This window comes from Pagrus major, chromosome 12 (assembly GCF_040436345.1).
Source record: "Pagrus major chromosome 12, Pma_NU_1.0".
NCBI classification, from domain to species: Eukaryota; Metazoa; Chordata; class Actinopteri; order Spariformes; family Sparidae; genus Pagrus; species Pagrus major.
The window spans coordinates 28,491,301-28,509,003 of NC_133226.1; the positions used below are offsets into that span (position 1 = coordinate 28,491,301).

General features: G+C 44.3%; 2 protein-coding genes across 2 annotated transcripts in view; one reads left to right on the forward strand and one right to left on the reverse strand.

Annotated features, from left to right (window-relative positions):
• Positions 1-639: 639 nt before the first annotated feature.
• Positions 640-4,204, forward strand: mrps18c (mitochondrial ribosomal protein S18C). The gene is made up of 6 exons (XM_073478491.1): positions 640-743; positions 911-963; positions 1,055-1,138; positions 3,543-3,600; positions 3,686-3,745; positions 4,025-4,204. Exons 1-6 carry the CDS (start codon positions 683-685, stop codon positions 4,099-4,101), a joined length of 393 nt encoding a protein of 130 aa, XP_073334592.1. The 5' UTR covers positions 640-682; the 3' UTR covers positions 4,102-4,204.
• Positions 4,205-6,593: 2,389 nt separating this feature from the next.
• Positions 6,594-17,703, reverse strand: part of dnah10 (dynein axonemal heavy chain 10) — a 28,991-nt gene continuing 17,881 nt past the window's right edge. The window contains 30 exon segments of the mRNA XM_073477580.1: positions 6,594-6,754; positions 6,840-6,985; positions 7,061-7,241; positions 7,348-7,515; positions 7,614-7,825; positions 7,967-8,098; positions 8,191-8,362; positions 8,441-8,536; positions 8,625-8,834; positions 9,193-9,393; positions 9,838-10,021; positions 10,193-10,347; positions 10,426-10,580; positions 10,679-10,783; positions 10,872-11,145; positions 11,235-11,464; positions 11,555-11,834; positions 12,731-12,878; positions 12,984-13,205; positions 13,300-13,517; positions 13,604-13,740; positions 13,848-14,029; positions 14,288-14,462; positions 15,007-15,168; positions 15,298-15,495; positions 15,612-15,692; positions 16,014-16,217; positions 16,307-16,478; positions 16,927-17,115; positions 17,272-17,439. Coding sequence (XP_073333681.1) covers positions 6,608-6,754; positions 6,840-6,985; positions 7,061-7,241; positions 7,348-7,515; positions 7,614-7,825; positions 7,967-8,098; positions 8,191-8,362; positions 8,441-8,536; positions 8,625-8,834; positions 9,193-9,393; positions 9,838-10,021; positions 10,193-10,347; positions 10,426-10,580; positions 10,679-10,783; positions 10,872-11,145; positions 11,235-11,464; positions 11,555-11,834; positions 12,731-12,878; positions 12,984-13,205; positions 13,300-13,517; positions 13,604-13,740; positions 13,848-14,029; positions 14,288-14,462; positions 15,007-15,168; positions 15,298-15,495; positions 15,612-15,692; positions 16,014-16,217; positions 16,307-16,478; positions 16,927-17,115; positions 17,272-17,439 — 5,304 coding nt within the window. The 3' untranslated portion in view covers positions 6,594-6,607.

Sequence of the window (17,703 nt, forward strand, 5' to 3'; positions counted from 1 at the left end):
TGTCAACAGCATCGTCAGAGCGAGAGAACAATCCCGCTACCACTTCCGTCTTCGGTTTGCCGGCTAACTAGCTAGCAGGGCTAACAGTTTCAATGCCCTTATCTTTTGCGTGTACTTGTTAGTTTAGCCGCAGTAAACTTCTGATGAGTTCCCCAAAATAAAGCCGGTAATGATCAGATGAACACTTTGCTTAATCAGCTGACTCCTCATGTCGTAAACGTTATAAAAGTGCTTAGCATGATGCTGCGGGTTACGAACGGTGATGATTCAATAAGACGCTGATGTAAAGTCACAAATATAACTTGATCAAACTAATGCGGCGTTAAAAATATAATAAGTTTAAATAATTTGCTAATATAAGTAGCAAACAGCTAACAGTAACATCTTCGCTTATTCCGGCGGAGTGTATCTTATATCGTTGTGTCTTCGAAGAGGGTAACATTTATTTATTTCCGTAAAACATTAAATCTTAAAACTTAAAGAGCACTCACATCAGAAATTAAAAGTCTACAAGAAAAAAACAAAAACAAACTCGGCATATATTTATTATTTAAGAATAAAACGATATTTAATTTGTTATTAACCCCCAAATAACAAACATTAACGTAAGATGTAGTAGGAAATATTAGTCAGAGGCACCGGAACTCTTGGTTGACAACATCCGGTCCTGTGTCAGGTCAAAATGTCCGTCCTGAGAATGTTTCAGAGGCTGAAACCTGTTTTATCATCACATGGAAACACAAGTAAGCCTGTAGATATTATAAAGATCTCTAGCGTGTGTTTGAATGTGTTATTGAGTTTATTGTGTTTAAGATGAACTATCGATACTTGTTTTAAGTATAAATTGGAATCATTGTTATCTGGTGAGCGACAGAGAGCTAATGTTGCTAATGCTAACGTGCCCCTGCAGGTGTGAGAAGTCTGACAGCCGCTTCAGAAGCAGCCCGACAGAAAGATGACGTGGTAATAACACTGAGTTATCACAGGAACATCTGTCAGCAATAACAATGACCTGGACATGTTATATTCATGTTACTTGTTCTTCATCTTTAAGCTCGCTAAGATGGAAAACCCGTTCAAAGAACCACAGAAAGGATGTGTCCTCTGCAACGTCACTGTGGACTACAAGAACATCCAGGTGAGCGACTGAAGCACCTGTAACCGGGTTCAGACTGAAGCACCTGTAACTGGGTCCAGACTGAAGCACCTGTAACTGGGTTCAGAGTGAAGCACCTGTAACTGGGTTCAGAGTGAAGCACCTGTAACTGGGTTCAGAGTGAAGCACCTGTAACTGGGTTCAGACTGAAGCAGCTGTAACTGGGTTCAGAGTGAAGCACCTGTAACTGGGTTCAGAGTGAAGCACCTGTAACTGGGTTCAGACTGAAGCGCCTGTAACTGGGTCCAGACTGAGTGTTAATGATGGATAATAAGTCAGAATGTATTTAAAGAAAGGTACCTGTTCACTTCTTCTTCTTCTTCTTCTTCGTGTTAGTGTTAGGTATGGTAGTATAGGAGAAACACTACTTATAAATTTAATTTATTGACCACTTGAGATTAACAAAGCACTCATAAATAGGGCACCACTCCGTTCTTTTATCTCTTTGACTAATTCGGAGGTAATTAATCAAATTCCACGAGACGAGTTTAACTCAATTCTCCTTGGTGACCACGTGACTCAATTTATTCAATCTCAGTACTGAAGTAGTGGCTTGTACACAGTTACCGTTGGTTCTCCACATTAAAAACCTGCCAGTCCTCACACCAGAGGAGTAACAAGTCTGATAAACGCACAGAGAAACTAAACAAACATCTTAATGTTTTAAATCGTGTTTCCCAGAACGTCACCATGACTTAATAACTGTCTTAAAACACAAATCACATGAATCATTAAATCATTACCATTTAAAAGTAATAGTACTTGGTTGAACACTTGATTATACAGAAGAAATAATTACTACACATTTTCCTTTTAGCTTCAGTCTAATACTGTTATAACAGGGACTTTAAACATTGACTGTAATATGCATAAATGAGACAAAGACCTCACATTGGATATAAATCTCACCACTGGAGGGCGCTGTGGATCCACAGAATACAGGGCAATTCTGCATATTTAATTTATCTCAGTTATTTTTCATCACAGAGAAATGAGAGTAGGATCAGTTTTATGAAAGTTACCTCCTGAATAATAATGTGTGATTCCCCAGGAGATACGGTTCTGGCTTAATAGTGATTATGACTTTGTTAAGATTCAGAAGAGAGAAGAAACTCTGAGGAATGTGAGGGGGAGTTTTATTACCTCAGTCTGTGTGTGTGTGTGTGTGTGTGTGTCTCTCAGCAGGCGAGATGTTCAGGGACAGTAAAATGATGCAGTTTTACAGATACAAAAGGACATTCAATTATAACATATCATTTTCAAAAGAAAGTCCTTCAGTCTTCAGTGTTTTGTATCCGTGGATTCAACTGTGATCAGTTGAACCTACCTTGACCCTTAAAGGAAAGACTGAGTGTCTCCGGTGGGCCGTTGTAAATCTAATTTTAAACTTCGAGGGCCCCTCCAGATGTTTTCTGGTGTCTGTGGAGTCTCTGAAGTGATGTTTTTATTCTTAAGAAAATAAAGTGTCTGTGTCCAGATGGAGATAGTGGCAGACTGGATGGAGCCTCCTGGTACAAAGCGTCACAGGGTCAGTTATGTGAAAAAGGAATGTTTACCTTGCAGAGAAACGAGGCTTCAGTTTGTATCTCAGAGGAGAGGCTACACCAAACCCTGTCGAACACTTTAGGTCAGTTTAGTTGTTCTTAATGAATCAAACAAAACGATCAGAGAAGGTAAACTCAGATATCAGAAAAGTAAAACAGGAAATAAAAGTGTATATATTTTATTTTTATGACGATAAGTCCAGATGAAATTCCCCTAAATATTTCTTTGGAATCTTTTGTGATGTCATGTAACTGCAGTCTGATGATTTATCAGACAACATTCGCTGTTACACTCAATACATCAGGTACAGGAACCACATCTGGATCGCAGCCGGTCAGTCAGAACATTTACACCAGAAACAAGTTCACCTACAGAAATCACAGAAGGTATTTACACGACTCATTCAGTGTTTAAGACCACGTTCCAGTCTGACAAGAGACTGAAAAATATTAGAATGAAACCATAAATATAAACTGAACTAAAATTGTATTTCCTCGATTAATTAATGTGTTATTTGGTCTATAAAATGGTGCTAAATGTTGATCAGTAGTTCCCAAAGTCAAATATATTCAGTTTACTGTCATCGCGGGAATAAAACAGAAAACATTAACAAGCCGACAGAGAATTTTGACAGTTTTCTTAAAAAAATTACTCGAACTGAAAAATCAATGATAAAAATAGGTGATTATTTAATAGTTGACAACTAATCAATGAAACGATAAGTCGCTGGCTGTATCAGACTCACAACATCTTGAACTTTTCCTGACGTTGGACGGTGAGACGGAGCTTCAGTACAACATGAACATCACTGATCGTTTCCTCTCGTCTGTCTTCTTCACAGCTGCTCTCACAGTTCATCTCACCGCACACGGGCAGAATCTACGGCCGACACATCACAGGTGAGCAGAAGCTGCCCGAAGCATTCGTCAGCAGTTTGCAGTGTTTTGTGGATAAAAAGATTAATGTCGTGTTTTTATTCTGCAGGCTTGTGTGGAAGAAAACAGAAGGAAGTCTCCAAAGCGATAAAGAAAGCTCACTCAATGGGTACGTTTCCTTCAGATGAACCTTTTTAAAGTGACGTTTCTTCATTTTAATAAGGACGAACTCAGACCAGATAAACCAGGCGACTTAATCCAGCATTTTAATTCAACTGTCATCTATCAATCATTTATATGTTTATACAAAATAACGCGTTAACGTTAATCTTGAGACATCAGCTGATTGCAGCTCATCACAGGAGTCTGAGCAGAGAAATGTCAAAGATGTGTTTCTGTCAGACATCAGCTGATTGACTGAAGTGACTCTGAGCGTCTCTTCCTCCAGGTTTCATGTCGGTGACTCACAAACATCCAGAGTTCATGAAGGATCCAAGCATCTGTGGAATCAAACATCTGGATTAGTGATCGTTGTGTTTGTGTTGAATGTGTTTATTAAAGTGTCTCTGCTGAGCTGTTTGTCTCCTCCACCTGCAGCAACAATAAAAAGTGTGTTCTTCTACATGAAGTAGTTCTGTGAGTCGTTACGTCATTCAGATGCTCCGACGCCTTAAAGGACGATTGTTATGATGGGAAATAATAAAAAACTAAAGTCTGCTTCACCAAACTACCTTTATTCTCCTCGAACACTTCAGTCGAGTTCTCTCAGACCAACCTTACGTTCACTGCTAATTAGAAACTAACCCTTAAGAGATCCTACGGACATTTTGTGCCATTCAGTTTTTTATTTTCAAGCCATTTTGGCTGTGTTGAATGAATAAAGCTCAAATTTTCCAAAGGAGATTCATTTTTAAGAAATTTTTGAATTGTCATCTCAGACACATTCGTTCCTAACAACAAAAAATGTCCCATTGAAAACCATTGAAAATGCAATTTTTGACCCCACATTTATCTTAACATAAACTAATGCATTCCTTTATGTTAAGATTTCACTTCGGACTACCAGCCTTCAATTTTAAATTTTTATATTTGTCCACCAGTTGGCACCACTTTTTCCCATTCAAAGCACGCAGCAAAATTTCACACTTTCTACTGTTTGCTGCAAGGGTGCCTCTCTACTGAAATGATAAGTGTGTGTCGCTATTGATGTTGGATAGTGTGTGTGTGTGTGTGTGTGTGTGTGTGTGTGTGTGTGTGTGTGTGTGTGTGTGTGTGTGTGTGTGTGTGTGTGCGCGCGCGCGTGTCCAACTTCAAAAGGCTTTTCTCTTAGAAGTCCACTCTGCGTTCACACTAATTCAATAATAAAAACGATGAGTAGCGCGAGAACCAAAACAAAACTGGACTGCTTTGGTTCTGCTCAGGTTGTTTACACAGGTGCACTGCAGATATGAGCAGTAGTGCAGGAGTTGTCATTTTGGAGATGGCGAGACATTACAGCACACAGGAGGCTCTGTAAGTAATCATGCACTCTGAGTGCGAGGACGGCTGCTCATCCTCCTCTGAGGCCTCAGAGGTAGGAACAGACCAGCTGGAGTACAACTCTGACTCATCTGAAGATGAGAGCGGAGAGAAGATGGATGAAGCAGCAGAAGGATGGACTTCAAAAAACGGAAAGATAATTTGGTCTCCCACGAACACTGAGACGCTCCGCTACCTGCAGTCTGATGATTGACCTACACACTATGCCGCCGCCCGAATCAATAACCCGACAACCAGCTTTCAACCACTGCTGACGGATGAAATCCTGCAGCATATTGTGGCCATGACAAACCTGCATGGGAGACGCTCAATCCCAGATTGAGAGATTCTTCCACAACCTGGTTGACATTTCACTTTACAACGCCTACGTCCTGTGGACATCAATCGAGCCATTCTGGCAGCAGCAGAAACCACACAGGAGGAGGCTCTACACTGAAGAGGTGGGAGAGATGCTGGTGAGTCCACACATCAGGAAGAGAAGGCGCCTTTGATATGTATATTTCAGGCTGAAGTAGTTTTAAAAGACTGATTCAAAAATATTAATATATAATAATTTTTCAGCAGATTTTAGGAAGGTGACATTTTTTGTCGTTGGGACCACGAGAGTTTTTTTAAGGACCTCTTAAGGGCTAAGAACTAAGACGGTGAACCTCAACGTGTTAGCATTTAGCCGACAGCCTCACAGCTGCAAGTCCACATGGCTAAACACCCGGCACCGCAGCCCAACACGCACCGCACCGCACCGCACCGCACCAGTCCTGAGTGGTGAAAGTTCACTTCAGCCAGTTAAAGAGAAAATAAACTCTAACCCCAAGATGGTAACTAAGCTTGATGAAAAAAAATATTCCCATGGTAAATCATAATCATGAGACTCAAAGTCAAAATGATCAGATTAAAAAAATTAATGAATTGTTATAACGAAGCGACGCCGACTGAACCTCGGAGCAGATTATGTTGACGAGCTCAGCAGAAACAGCTTCTTCAAGTCGGGACAGAATATTAAATATGTAAACTGAACTTGACTGAACTGCACACATTTGTTCATTAATGAAAGCTGACAGACTTCAAGCCTGAAGGATCCTGAACCGCTGTAAAACAAAAGCACTTTGACACGACCAGAGTGACGAGCTGTGAGCTGCGTCATATGTGACGTCTCTTCATCCATTTAAACAACTTCTTGTCTGAGTCTGAGCTCTTTTTTCTTTGGGCTCCGTGTCCACAGTGTTTTTCTCTGACAGAATAAAACGCTTCACGTGCTTCTTGTCTCTATGACAACAACAACAACAACGTGACAGCCGCCGCCGTGCGATGGACACTGAGGTTTACTATCTGTTTTTATCTGACATCAGGACATCAGAGGAGGAGGATGTGGCTGATGACGTGATCCATAGGAGGCAAAGATATTGTGAATATTATTGCTGAGGAAAGACAGAGAAAGTCATTGTTGTGGAGCAGACTGTGAGGTAACCACCTCAGTGAGGCTGAGTCGTCTTCAGTCAGTGTTGAGGCACAGACAGACTCCCTGGAGCACCCAGTGTGAGTGGTGCTTGGTGGTGGACAGGTCCGCCTCAAACACCAACCCGACACCCATGGCATTTCTCCGTGAGGACGTGGTGTATACGGGGGTCCGCAGCGTGTTCTGTGGTACAAACACACAACAGTTAGATCGAACGTCCTAACAGTGACCTGCAGCACTCTGTGGAGGCCTGAAGAGTCGGTGTCACCTGTAGCCTCAGGCGGCGAGCTTCTGTGGGGACGACTCTGAGAATCGGCAGCTCAACAACTGTAGTCTTTGGTTTACTCCACACGAGGCAGCCGTTCTCCACGTCCCAGTCTGCTCCCTCCAGGTACAGGCCGGACACAAAGCAGCCTGCAGGGACAGAGACAGTCAGTGTTCACAGCTCAGCAGTGATCAGGCTGTAAACAGTGAGCGTCCTCTCCTTACCTTGTCCAGGTCGGCTGCTGACCTCCTCCTCACTGCTGTACTGGGTCACCTGTGTGTACAGCGTGGAAAGATCCAGAGGCCAACCGTTTTTCCTGCATGCAGCTTGCACCAGAGCAGTCAGGTAGGACTCTGGGATATGGAGTCCTGACAGCCACATAACTTTTGGCTCTCCCTCGTCCACCTGGTGGACACGAGACACATGGAAACATATTCTCCACTGGTCAGAATACTGCAGAGGCTACGCAGCCCAGTGAGCTGTGAGTGTGCGTGCGTGTGTGTGTTCTCACCCAGTGACTGTACTGGTCATAACGCCTCTGGAAATGGATCATCCAGTTGCCGAGGGACTTCAGAGTGTCAGGTGCCAACTTCTTCCATATGGCTGGGATCTGACCGTTAAAAAGGGCCCGAGCGACCTCGTCCAGCTCACTGCTCATACCCACCTCACCAGCCAGGGCCTGAGAGACAGGAGGGAGTTAGAACAGATCAAACCCTGCGTGGAGCACAAAGAAAACTCGGCACCCGTCTGTTCTCTCTCTCTCGTCCTCCCTCTCACCCTCTGCAGCTCGGCCAGAGAGCGCTGCATGCGGACCACTAGCTTGTTGAAACGTTCTAGTTCTTGAAGCAGCACCACGGAGGTTGGGGAAACGTCCGTGCCGATCTCCTTACGGATCACGTCCAGGTCAAATAACTTGGGCAGCTTGTTCTGAATGTCCTGAGCCACCTGGCTGATGTACTCCTCCCGACTGATGCTCCCACCAGATTCACCTGACAGAGTGTGTGCAGGCCACAGGAGAGGGAGCACATGGCAGCACAGAAAACAATAAATATTACTTCCATGGATGATCTCCAGCACTCAGGATTTCTCATTTAAGAAACGGATTAAAAGGCCGGAGGGATGAAACAAACCTGTCTGAGGCTGCAGGTCTATCAGGTGAGTCCACATGTCTTTAGCTGCCTGAGTGTAGTATCCTATCTCTGCGTTGGAGTGAAGACCCATCACCTCTGGTGTGTTTGCCAGTGGCAGCTTTTCAATCTCATCTGTAACAGAAACCAGGCTGCAGATGTGAGCCAAGACACACAATTCATTTTCACAAGTGTGAGAATGTGAAGTTATTAAAACAACGACTGACCAACGTAAACGTTCTTGGGCCCGTCTGGAGGAATCTTGTAATCCTCATCCTTGTTGCTGAAGAAGTGGAAGCGGCGAAAAGTGTAGAAGAGGAAGTCTCCAAAGTACTCGTCCATGTAGACGGTCAGGATCCTGCGGTCGAAGCTGTCTATGCATCGCCCCCCGTACATCACCTGTAATACACAATCAGCTGCAGCTCGCAAGATAACAGATTTAACAATTTAGTACAAAACAAGTAAAATGAGCCTAACCTCCCCGATAAGGTATTTAAGTCCTCCCCAGGGAATGTCGCTGTGTCCTTGGTTGTGAGCTTTGGTCAGGTAGGTGTTCAGGATCTCCATACACACCTGCATCAGTGAAACATCACTGATCACCGATTTTATACTAATTACATAATCAATCAATAATTTGCAACACAGTGTCCATGACACTTACAAAGAAGTCAGACTCGTTGAAGTCGTACGGGACGTTCCAGCCAATCTTGCCGTACTTGCGTCTCTCTTGCACCACAGCGTGGAAGAAGGCCAGCACGTACACCAGACTGTGGAAGGCCGTGTGTGGACACGCCGCCAAGCTCTCATGGGAGATTTTAGAGTATGTAGCTCTCAGGTTCAGCTTGAGACCGTTGGGAGGCTCCGTCACCACCTGCACACAACGTCAACACCCACGTGAAAACACCGACAGCTTTAAAATCCTGTCTTTATCATCAACAGTCTGAAGAAGCCATTTTATCTCATATTCAGCTTTCAGCTTCTTTTATTCTTTTATTTAGCAGTTTGTTTGCAGACTACACATCTCGCTGTATTGGTGACGCAACAATGTCATATTCTCAGGAGTTGGATCATGTCGTCCACTGATCAGAAGGTAGGCGAGCCTCTTTTACCATCATGTATCATTCAAAATCATTCAAATACACCTGTTGGAGGAAAACCTTGTGCCGACTACTGAATCTTGGAGAGTTAACGCTGCCACCAGCTGAAGGTGAGGAGAACGTGTGTTTCACCTTCAGAGACTTCTGCAGTATGCCGATGGGGAAATCCTTAATGGGGTTGGTGGTGATCCACAAGCGAAAGTTGGGGTCTGGCTCGGTGATCCTCTCTAAGGCTTTCTCCAGGTCCTTCAGCCACTTTACCAGCAGGTGGCAGTTCTGTAGCATCAACCACTGACCATGGGACGCCGCCGTATCCAGCAGGCGTAGCGCCACCTTTATTATTATTACACAGAAGACAACCACCCTCAGCTTTTTATTGTACTGACTGCTTAGTGATCCTTGTGCTCGTTCACTTGATTGCACTTATGCAGTGGTGAAGTTTGTTGTTCTAAAACTTCAGGCTGAACATATCTACACGTTTTGTTCTCCAACATAAACTCCATCATTAAATGTCCACAGTTTAATTATAAAGCTCTTCATGTGTTAAAAACAGTTAGCGGTTGCTAACAAGTGTCTAAATGAGACTACAGAGGTTGTCGGGGACATTAAACGTCCTCACAGCGAACACGGAGACTCATCTACTCACTAGTCCGTCTTTACAGGCCACTTTAGTTACACACTGTTCTAACAACTTGTACATTGATCAGTTTATAGAAAACCTGGATAGTATCATCTACACACCACTGTTTTGTGACAGGGACATAAAGTCTTCATTACCTTCTCTTGGCCTTGGCCCATAGCGAGGAACTTGAATTTGTTGCTTCCAAATCCTGACCTCTCAGCTAGTTTCATGAGGTCACTGCCTGGATCAGAGCCGGGGCTCAGGATGAAGACTATGGGCGAGGAAGGTGTGCTCTGCTCGTAGAGTGCATCAAAGTTTATCACGGGTGGCTGCACATATCTGAGCAGAAATACAAGAAAACATGTGGACGATCAGCTGATACATCTGCTCATCTTGTCTTCAGTCGACTCACCCTGCAGCACCGTCGAGAGTGTACATACAGTTTACTGTGTTCACTGCACATACAGTGACAACATGTCCTGTGTATAAGTTCAATAGAAACAGTCTCACTTCTCGCCCATAGTCACAGTGACGTAGTCGGTCACAGCTCTGTACACTCTGTCGACGCGGAAGCAGCGCAGCAGCAGCAGCTTCTGGAAGGCCGACAGCTTCTCTTCATATTTCATGGGGAACGCAGCCTTTTCTGGTGCATCTAAGTCGTACCACTGAGGAGAAGAAGAGCGAGGGTTCAACTCTCCACACGTCAGGGAAAACGTTTATGATGTTTCCTGTCGGTCACTTACAGACTCCCAGTCAGGGGAATTCTTTTCCACGTCGTCAGGCAGAGAACCAAACTGGTCAGGAAAGAGCTCAGCCAGCTTCACTACGTCCTCCCAGCCCTGGTCCAGAAGCCACTCACAGGGCTTTCCGCGTTTGCTCTTTTCCAAGGATAGATTACCTGACACACAGGAGGGAGAAAAGAAAGAAAACCTGCTTTGGACATTGTCTGCATTCACAGGTTTGTGTGCAAGAGTGAACCTGTTTGGGATATCTCACCCTTGATGAAGAACTCGAGCTCCTCCTGAGGTGCCCTCTCTTCTGCCTGCTCAATCTTGATGGCCATGTTAAAGGAAAAGAGCAGCTTGTGTCTCTCAAACAGACCTGAGGACACGCAGTCAGGTCAGGTTATCTTAAGAAATGGACCTTTTTGCTCAATTTTATCATTCAATCTTTCTTTATATAATGTTACCTGTGCAGCCGTAGTTATAAACACTGTACGTCAGAGTGTCCATGATGTTCTTCAGTCTCTGAAGCAGGACAGAGTCGGGCAGAGATTTGCGCAGTGAAAAGTCAAACACCTCCAGGTAGGAGGCGAGAGAGTACTGGTACATGCTGTTCACCAGAGCCATTTCTGTCAGTACGAAGAACAGGATAGCACCGCGCTTGGCGGCAGGTCGGTAGCCGTCTCTGAGTTTCTCAATGTCCAAGGACGTCTTCTCAGCCAGCTTTAGTTTCTCAAATACCTGGCGATCACAACCACAAACCAGGAGAAAGACGTGAGTGAAATTTCTATTCTTGCACGAGTTCACTGATGCTTTCAGCAGCCACTTACCTCACTGGCTTTCGTCTTTGTTTCGTCTAACGTGTGGACCAGCTCGGTGTTATCCAACATGTTGCCCGTGGACGTGGCCAGCTCTCTGAGGAGACAGTCTCCGAGGTTCTTCAGCAGCTTCTTATTGTCGCTGGTCTCTTGGATCAGAGACTTGTGCTGCTCCTCCAGCTGCCTCTTCTCAAAGCCCATGATGACACTCAGCAGCTGGTCCTCCAGACCCTTCAGGGTGACTACAGGAACGTGACACAGACAAAGCGTTTAGTTCATGTTGCTCAAATATTACAAATAAAAACAGTGGCTGCCACGCTGAAGCATCGTACCGGTATAGTTAATGACCATGGCTTTTCCAAACACTGACGGGGAATATTTGGGGTTCGCCAGTTTGGTGTTGAGGTACAGTTTGAAGTTGGGGTCATAGTCAACCTCCTTGTCACCCAGCATGATGACCTGCCTGCCCTCTGCTCCTTTCACGTTCTTCTCCAGGACAGTGTCGATCACTGGGTCGATGTACTCGTCCACGTCTTGGAAAAGGAACGGGAAGCCATATTTGACGGCCATCTCTAGCTGCTTCAGGAAGTCTGGATCATTGAACGATGAGATCTGAGGGATGAAGAAGTGTCACACTGTCAGGACCGAACGCTGTGTGACTGATTCAGCATCTGTCTGCAGGGAGAAGCTGACTGCAGCCGTCGTTCAGGACTCATGAGCGGTAATTATTAGGAGTCGACCTGATTATAAGAAATCAAGCAGACTGAAAACTGATATTTGGGGCCGATATTCATTTACAGTAAAAATAAAAGTCTTTGTGTCAAAATTTCAAACAACCAGTGATGAAATGAACCAAAGTACAATTTACTTCCTCTCTACTACATTTGTTTGATACATGTAGTTACTAGTTAGTTTGCAGATTCTGTGAAGTCGTACCATCAGAGTGTTGTGGCCATCAGAGCCAGTTTATCTCATCAGCAATCTGTAGGACAAATCACAGACGCAGATAATCGGTCTATCCCTCCTGTCTTTCTCTTACTATCCTCTTTTTCTTACCGTCCTTTAAAGCTTTTAATTATCTTTAATCTGTTAATTATCCTTTCTTCTTTTTACTGCTCATAATCTTTGTATCTGCTCTTAATTCCTCTGATGTGATGTCGACTTCTTATCGTCTTTTATTGATTCTTTTCTTTTCTTCATCTCTTTATTTGTGTTACTTTTTTCTTTCTTTTTCTGTGATTTTGCCTGTTTTGTCACTTTTATTCCTTTAAGTTGTAATTATTCATATTGTGTTTTTGTGTTTGTACATTTTCTGTAACTCACTTCAGACGAGGCTTCCTTGTGTTTGTCTCGACTGTTGAGTCTTTATTCTGTTATATTGTCTTTCGGAGTTTCCTGCTTTTGCTTGTTTGTCAAAACACTTTGTAAACTGTTTTTAAAGGTGCTATATAAATTAAGTTTATTGTTATTATGATACATAACTTGTTCGAGCATGAAACTTTTTGTACCTTCAGTTTATTTTTTTCTTCCTTCTTCTTGATCCAGTTGAGCGCCTGCTGTTGAGGGTCGATACACATTGGAAACCGGCTGCCTCGGGTCGTGAGGATTCCATTCTGCACCGACAGCTCATCTGGAGGCAAACCCTCGGAGCCCCACCTGTCACACAGTCAGCGTCAAGTCATCAAAAAATACTTCATCATATTATTTGACTTCTCTAGTTTCAAGTCACAACATCTGCGCTGAGCACACACTCCTCCTCACCTGCTGATTTCCACCTCATCCGTCAGAAGGTTTTCTGTTTTGAAAGGCTGGCTCAAGGGGATGGCTCTCTCCAGCACATCCTTCACCCACACTTCGTACACCATTTCATTCCTGAAGTCCCAGCTGAAGGCCCCCTCGTAGCTCAGGAAAGCAGCAGAGATCAGACAGTCGCCCAGGAGACGCAAACGCCGCTGCTTCAACTCCTCCAGCTCTTGTGCCCACCTGGGTGGAGAAGGTTAAAAAGCAGGAGCAGTGAAGAGAAATGAAAAGAAACAAATGAGCAGTTCTTTGTGTGTTGTGCCTTTTGCAGCCTCACCGTTCGTTCTCAGAGCTCAGGCCAGAGATGAGTTTGTCTGCAGCTATCAGCCTCCTCTCCATGAGCTCAGCCTCCTCTTGTAGCAGCTGTTTCTCCCTGAAAGCAGCTTGGTACTTCTCATCAAGAGCCTGCAACTCGTTCTGGATATCAGTGAGCTCGCTCTGAATGTGCTGCAGCTCCCGCTTACTCTGAAAGAAGTTCTTCTCCAGGCGAGCCACCTGAGAAAACATCGACAACACGACTGTTTATTCTGTGTTCCTGTCTTTAGAGCGCGATGTAGAAGCACTCACAAGCCTCACATTACCTTCTCTCGCTTGGGTTTTATCTCCCGGGCAACTTCGCAGTAACCCATGATAGCCTCCACAAATTTGAGCATTCCTGAGCCGGCCTTGCTGATGGCTCGCATCTCATCAAAGGTTGTCTGGAGGTTCCTCAGGAAGCCTAGCCAGGGGAAATCAAAAGGAAAACAAATGTGGCATACTGGGCAACCGCCCCCCATCACATATGTGTATTACAAGAGCTTTCTACTGGACGTGATGCTGACTTACCTTTGACAGTCCTGACCTGGTTGTTATTGATGGAGTCGCAGTCCATTTCCATCAGCGAGCGCAGGAAGTTGGCCTCCGACATCATGCCCTTGGCTGACTGCCAGTTGATCTCTTTGTAGCCACGCATCACGAGGATGCACTCACACACCACCTGCACCTGTTTGGGAGGCTTTGCAAAGGATCTGCACGGCGGCACCGCAGGAAAAAGCAGAGAGAGGCAGAGGATCGATTAACAGGCAGTCAGTCTGATTTTATGGTCAGGTGTGTCGTGTCATGGTTTGATGATTTAATATTTAATATTTCTATGCATATTTTTCTGATTCTACTTGTACTGTTGCACCGTGAGCTGTTGTAACATGTGAATCTTAATCTTAATTAACATCTGTTTTCTAATCATCGAATGAACGAAAGTGAAGCTCTGAGTGAGCAGGAGAGTTTACCGAATCTCTGTCACGTCAGCTTTTTCCAGGTCTTGCAGGGCGTGGCGGGCCGCCTCTAAAGCCGGCAGAGCTTCTGCGAGGGAACTTTCAGCTTCTTTCTTCTCGACAGCGATCACTTTGTTCTGCTCTTCAATCTCTTTGGCTTTGTCTTCTGCCAGAGTCTTTTTCTCCTCAGCTGGAAGGAGAAGTGGTTTGTACGAGCTGTGTTTAGGTTTGAAAGCTGACAGTTTACACGTTTCACTTGTGTAAAAACTCTGTACATTACCCATCCTCATTGTGGTTTGCACTTACTGGGAAATTTTCATACCCATATTTATTTTCTATGAATAACAGTACACTGCCCACACTGTCTATAATTACACTGTTTATATTTACACATATTATTTCTATCTTACCTTTTAACTATATTGTTTATTTTTTGACTATTATTATTGTTTTTTGATGCTGTGACGCACACATTTCCCCGTTTGTTGGACTAATAAAGGAATTCTGAATCTGAAGGTTTATTTATTGTCATTTCTTAAATCACCAGGGTTTAAAACACAAAACAGTGTTTGGGTCATTTGTGCTTAATCTTTTTTATTAAATGAATGAAGCTGCTCTGCAGTCTGGTGGTACAGCAGCAGACACTTCTGTACCTTTTGTCAGATGGCAGCAGGGTGGACAGACTGTGGCTGCTTGTTACAACACGGCAGTAAAAGATGCATGTACTCACTCACCCACATTCGTGTTTGTGGAGATTTCCTGCAGCAGGGCCTCGCAGGCTGTGGACTTTTCAGCGAGGACCACCTTCTGCTCTGCTAGCTTGATGTTCAGCTCAGCCAGCTGCACACTGGCCTCCTTCAGTTTGTCCAAACCTCCCTCTAAACGCTTGCACTGGGCTGGATCAGGAGACAACACAACAAAGTCTCTAAAATCATCACAAAATTATAAATGCACAGCAGCCATGGTGCACCGGTCGAAGTTTTTCCACAGAGGGACAGAACTTTTAACATGTTCCATCTTCTCACCCAGAATATATTGGTCTTTTTCCTCCAAGAGGTTAGCGTAGGTGTTGATGAAGTCCAAGTAGTTCTTTGGAGTAACATAGTTAGACCGCCTGAGTTTCTGGAGGAACAGCTTGCTGTAGTCACCCACAGAGCGATGGACCATACAAACATGATCTATCACTGCTGCAGAGTGCTCCTCAGGAATCATCGGACTTTCACCTGGAATAAAAACCAGGGATAATATCCAGCAGTAGGTCTTTACTGCTAAATAAAGTTTTTAAAAAAGCCCTGAGATGGCTGACAGATGTATCTGAAAAACATCTGTATATACCCACCAAGGAAAGACTGAGCCACAGCGAGTAACGCCTGCAGAGGCCAAGGTAGGAACCAGTCGATCACAGTGTTGTTCGTCAGTCCTGAGAAAGAAGTCAAAAACCATGTGAAGCCTTAAATCATGTGTGGCCCGTCCACATAGCGTGTCTGAGGTTTACTATCTGTCTGTGTTTTATTTGACATCGGGACATCAGAGCGAGGAGGATGTGGGTGATGACATCATCCATAGGAGACAAAAATACAGTGAATACTATCGGCGAGGCCAGGAGAAATAAAAAGAGCCACGATCACCAGAGCCTTTCTGAAAAGTGTAGAGATTATCAACTCGAAGTGCAGACGCTCACTCACGCGCTCAGAACAGAACACGGGCCCACGTGGACACGGGCTCTGACTCCGTATCTCACCTGGGAAGTTCCTGCAGCGTGTCCTCAGGGTGTCTCCCACTGGAGACATCCCTAAAACAATGTGCAGATTGTTGGCGCTCTTGTTGACAAAGTAGTTCCACACACTCTCTTTCGAGGGACCTGCGCCCATCTTAAGAGCCTCGTCACGAAGCTGGTTGAGAACTGACTCCTTCTCATCGTCAGGAAACAACGCAGGAACGATGCCTAAAGAAAGACAGCGTGATCAGAGGACTACAGCTGCAGCTTTAAAGACAGATAAATGTTGAGAGAGGAGTATGTCAGTGACATCCGACCTGAGGTGAGCATGCTGTTAATGAGCTCTAAGAAGCCTTCCTCAGCCACGTGCGCATCAGTGAAGAGGAACACTGTCTTCTTATTGTCAATGCCAAGCTTCAAGTAAAGTGTTTTCAGGTCGTCACGGAGGTTTGACTCATTGTATCCTCTGCTGAGTGTGATCTCAAACACCTGGGAAAAAGCAGAATCCATAACTAGAGGCTGAAGATTTGTTTTTGTAGAAAATGTCTGTATGTGTGATGTTTTACAACATGGAGTTAAAAAGATCACTATGAAGGTAAAGTGAACCTCCCAAACTCTTCTCTTATCATTTCCTCTTTACCAGCTTAAAAGGTAGCTGCTGTTTCTCCATTGAAAGACTTTTTAAAAAGTGGAATGGCACTCAGTAGAGCGCATACCTCTGCCAAGGCCAAACAGCCAATATCAAACTCAACATCCCTGTAACTGCTTTATCATTATTTAAACTCTCCTGGTCTCGCAATGTAAAAGTGAGAAAAACATTCCTGGATCTGTCAGTTAATGGAGTCTCTTCTGGACAAACACCCAACCAACAAACAAACATATCGTAGCTGTCTTGTATCGTGTGTATATAAACACGTCAACAGTTGAGTTGTACAACCTCACAGCCGGCAGTGAAGGCAGCGAGCTTGGTGAGCGACTGCTTGCCAGAGCCCCCCACACCGACGAGCAGCGCGTGGCCACGATCAATGCGGATGATGCGGTGCACACGAGTCAGATGTTCCAGAGCATCGTCAAACAGAACTAGATTCATCTTTGACTTGTTCTCGTTGTATTCCTCCAGAATCTCCTGCAAAAGACAAAAAAGGTCATAGTGGTCAATGAGTTTATCTCATGCAGAATATGGCAGCAAATAATTGTAACAAAGGTCTTTTTTTATTTTTTCAATGACATCCTGAAACAAAAATCAGGAAGCCACTTTTCACAGTTATTAGTTTGACAGTACCTGAAACATGGCTTTAGAAACATCATAGTCCATTATGTCCTCGTAGACCCTCGGTTCAGTGTCACTGAGGGCTGTCCTGTAGTCTCCAAAAAGAATTGGGTCCTTCATGACTGCCTCCATGTCTGACATGAAATGCTCCTCAATCAGGTTCTTGATGTGGCCTTGGACCTGGTGACAAAAAAACACAGTGAGTACATTTGAAAATTGAAATTGTGTGTCCTGCCCTCTTCCAGGTCACCACGGTGGACAGGAGGTCGTGTGGCTCGGGCTCAGCCGTCTCCTGGTTCACACACGTTACATATATTATATCATTTGTATCAGATATTCTGTCAATGAAAACAGTAATCTGTGATTTTGCTGTTCTCTTCTGTACATGTGACATCTACTGTATGTCTGCCTGCCCTGGGAGAGGATCCTCCTCTGTGGCTCCTC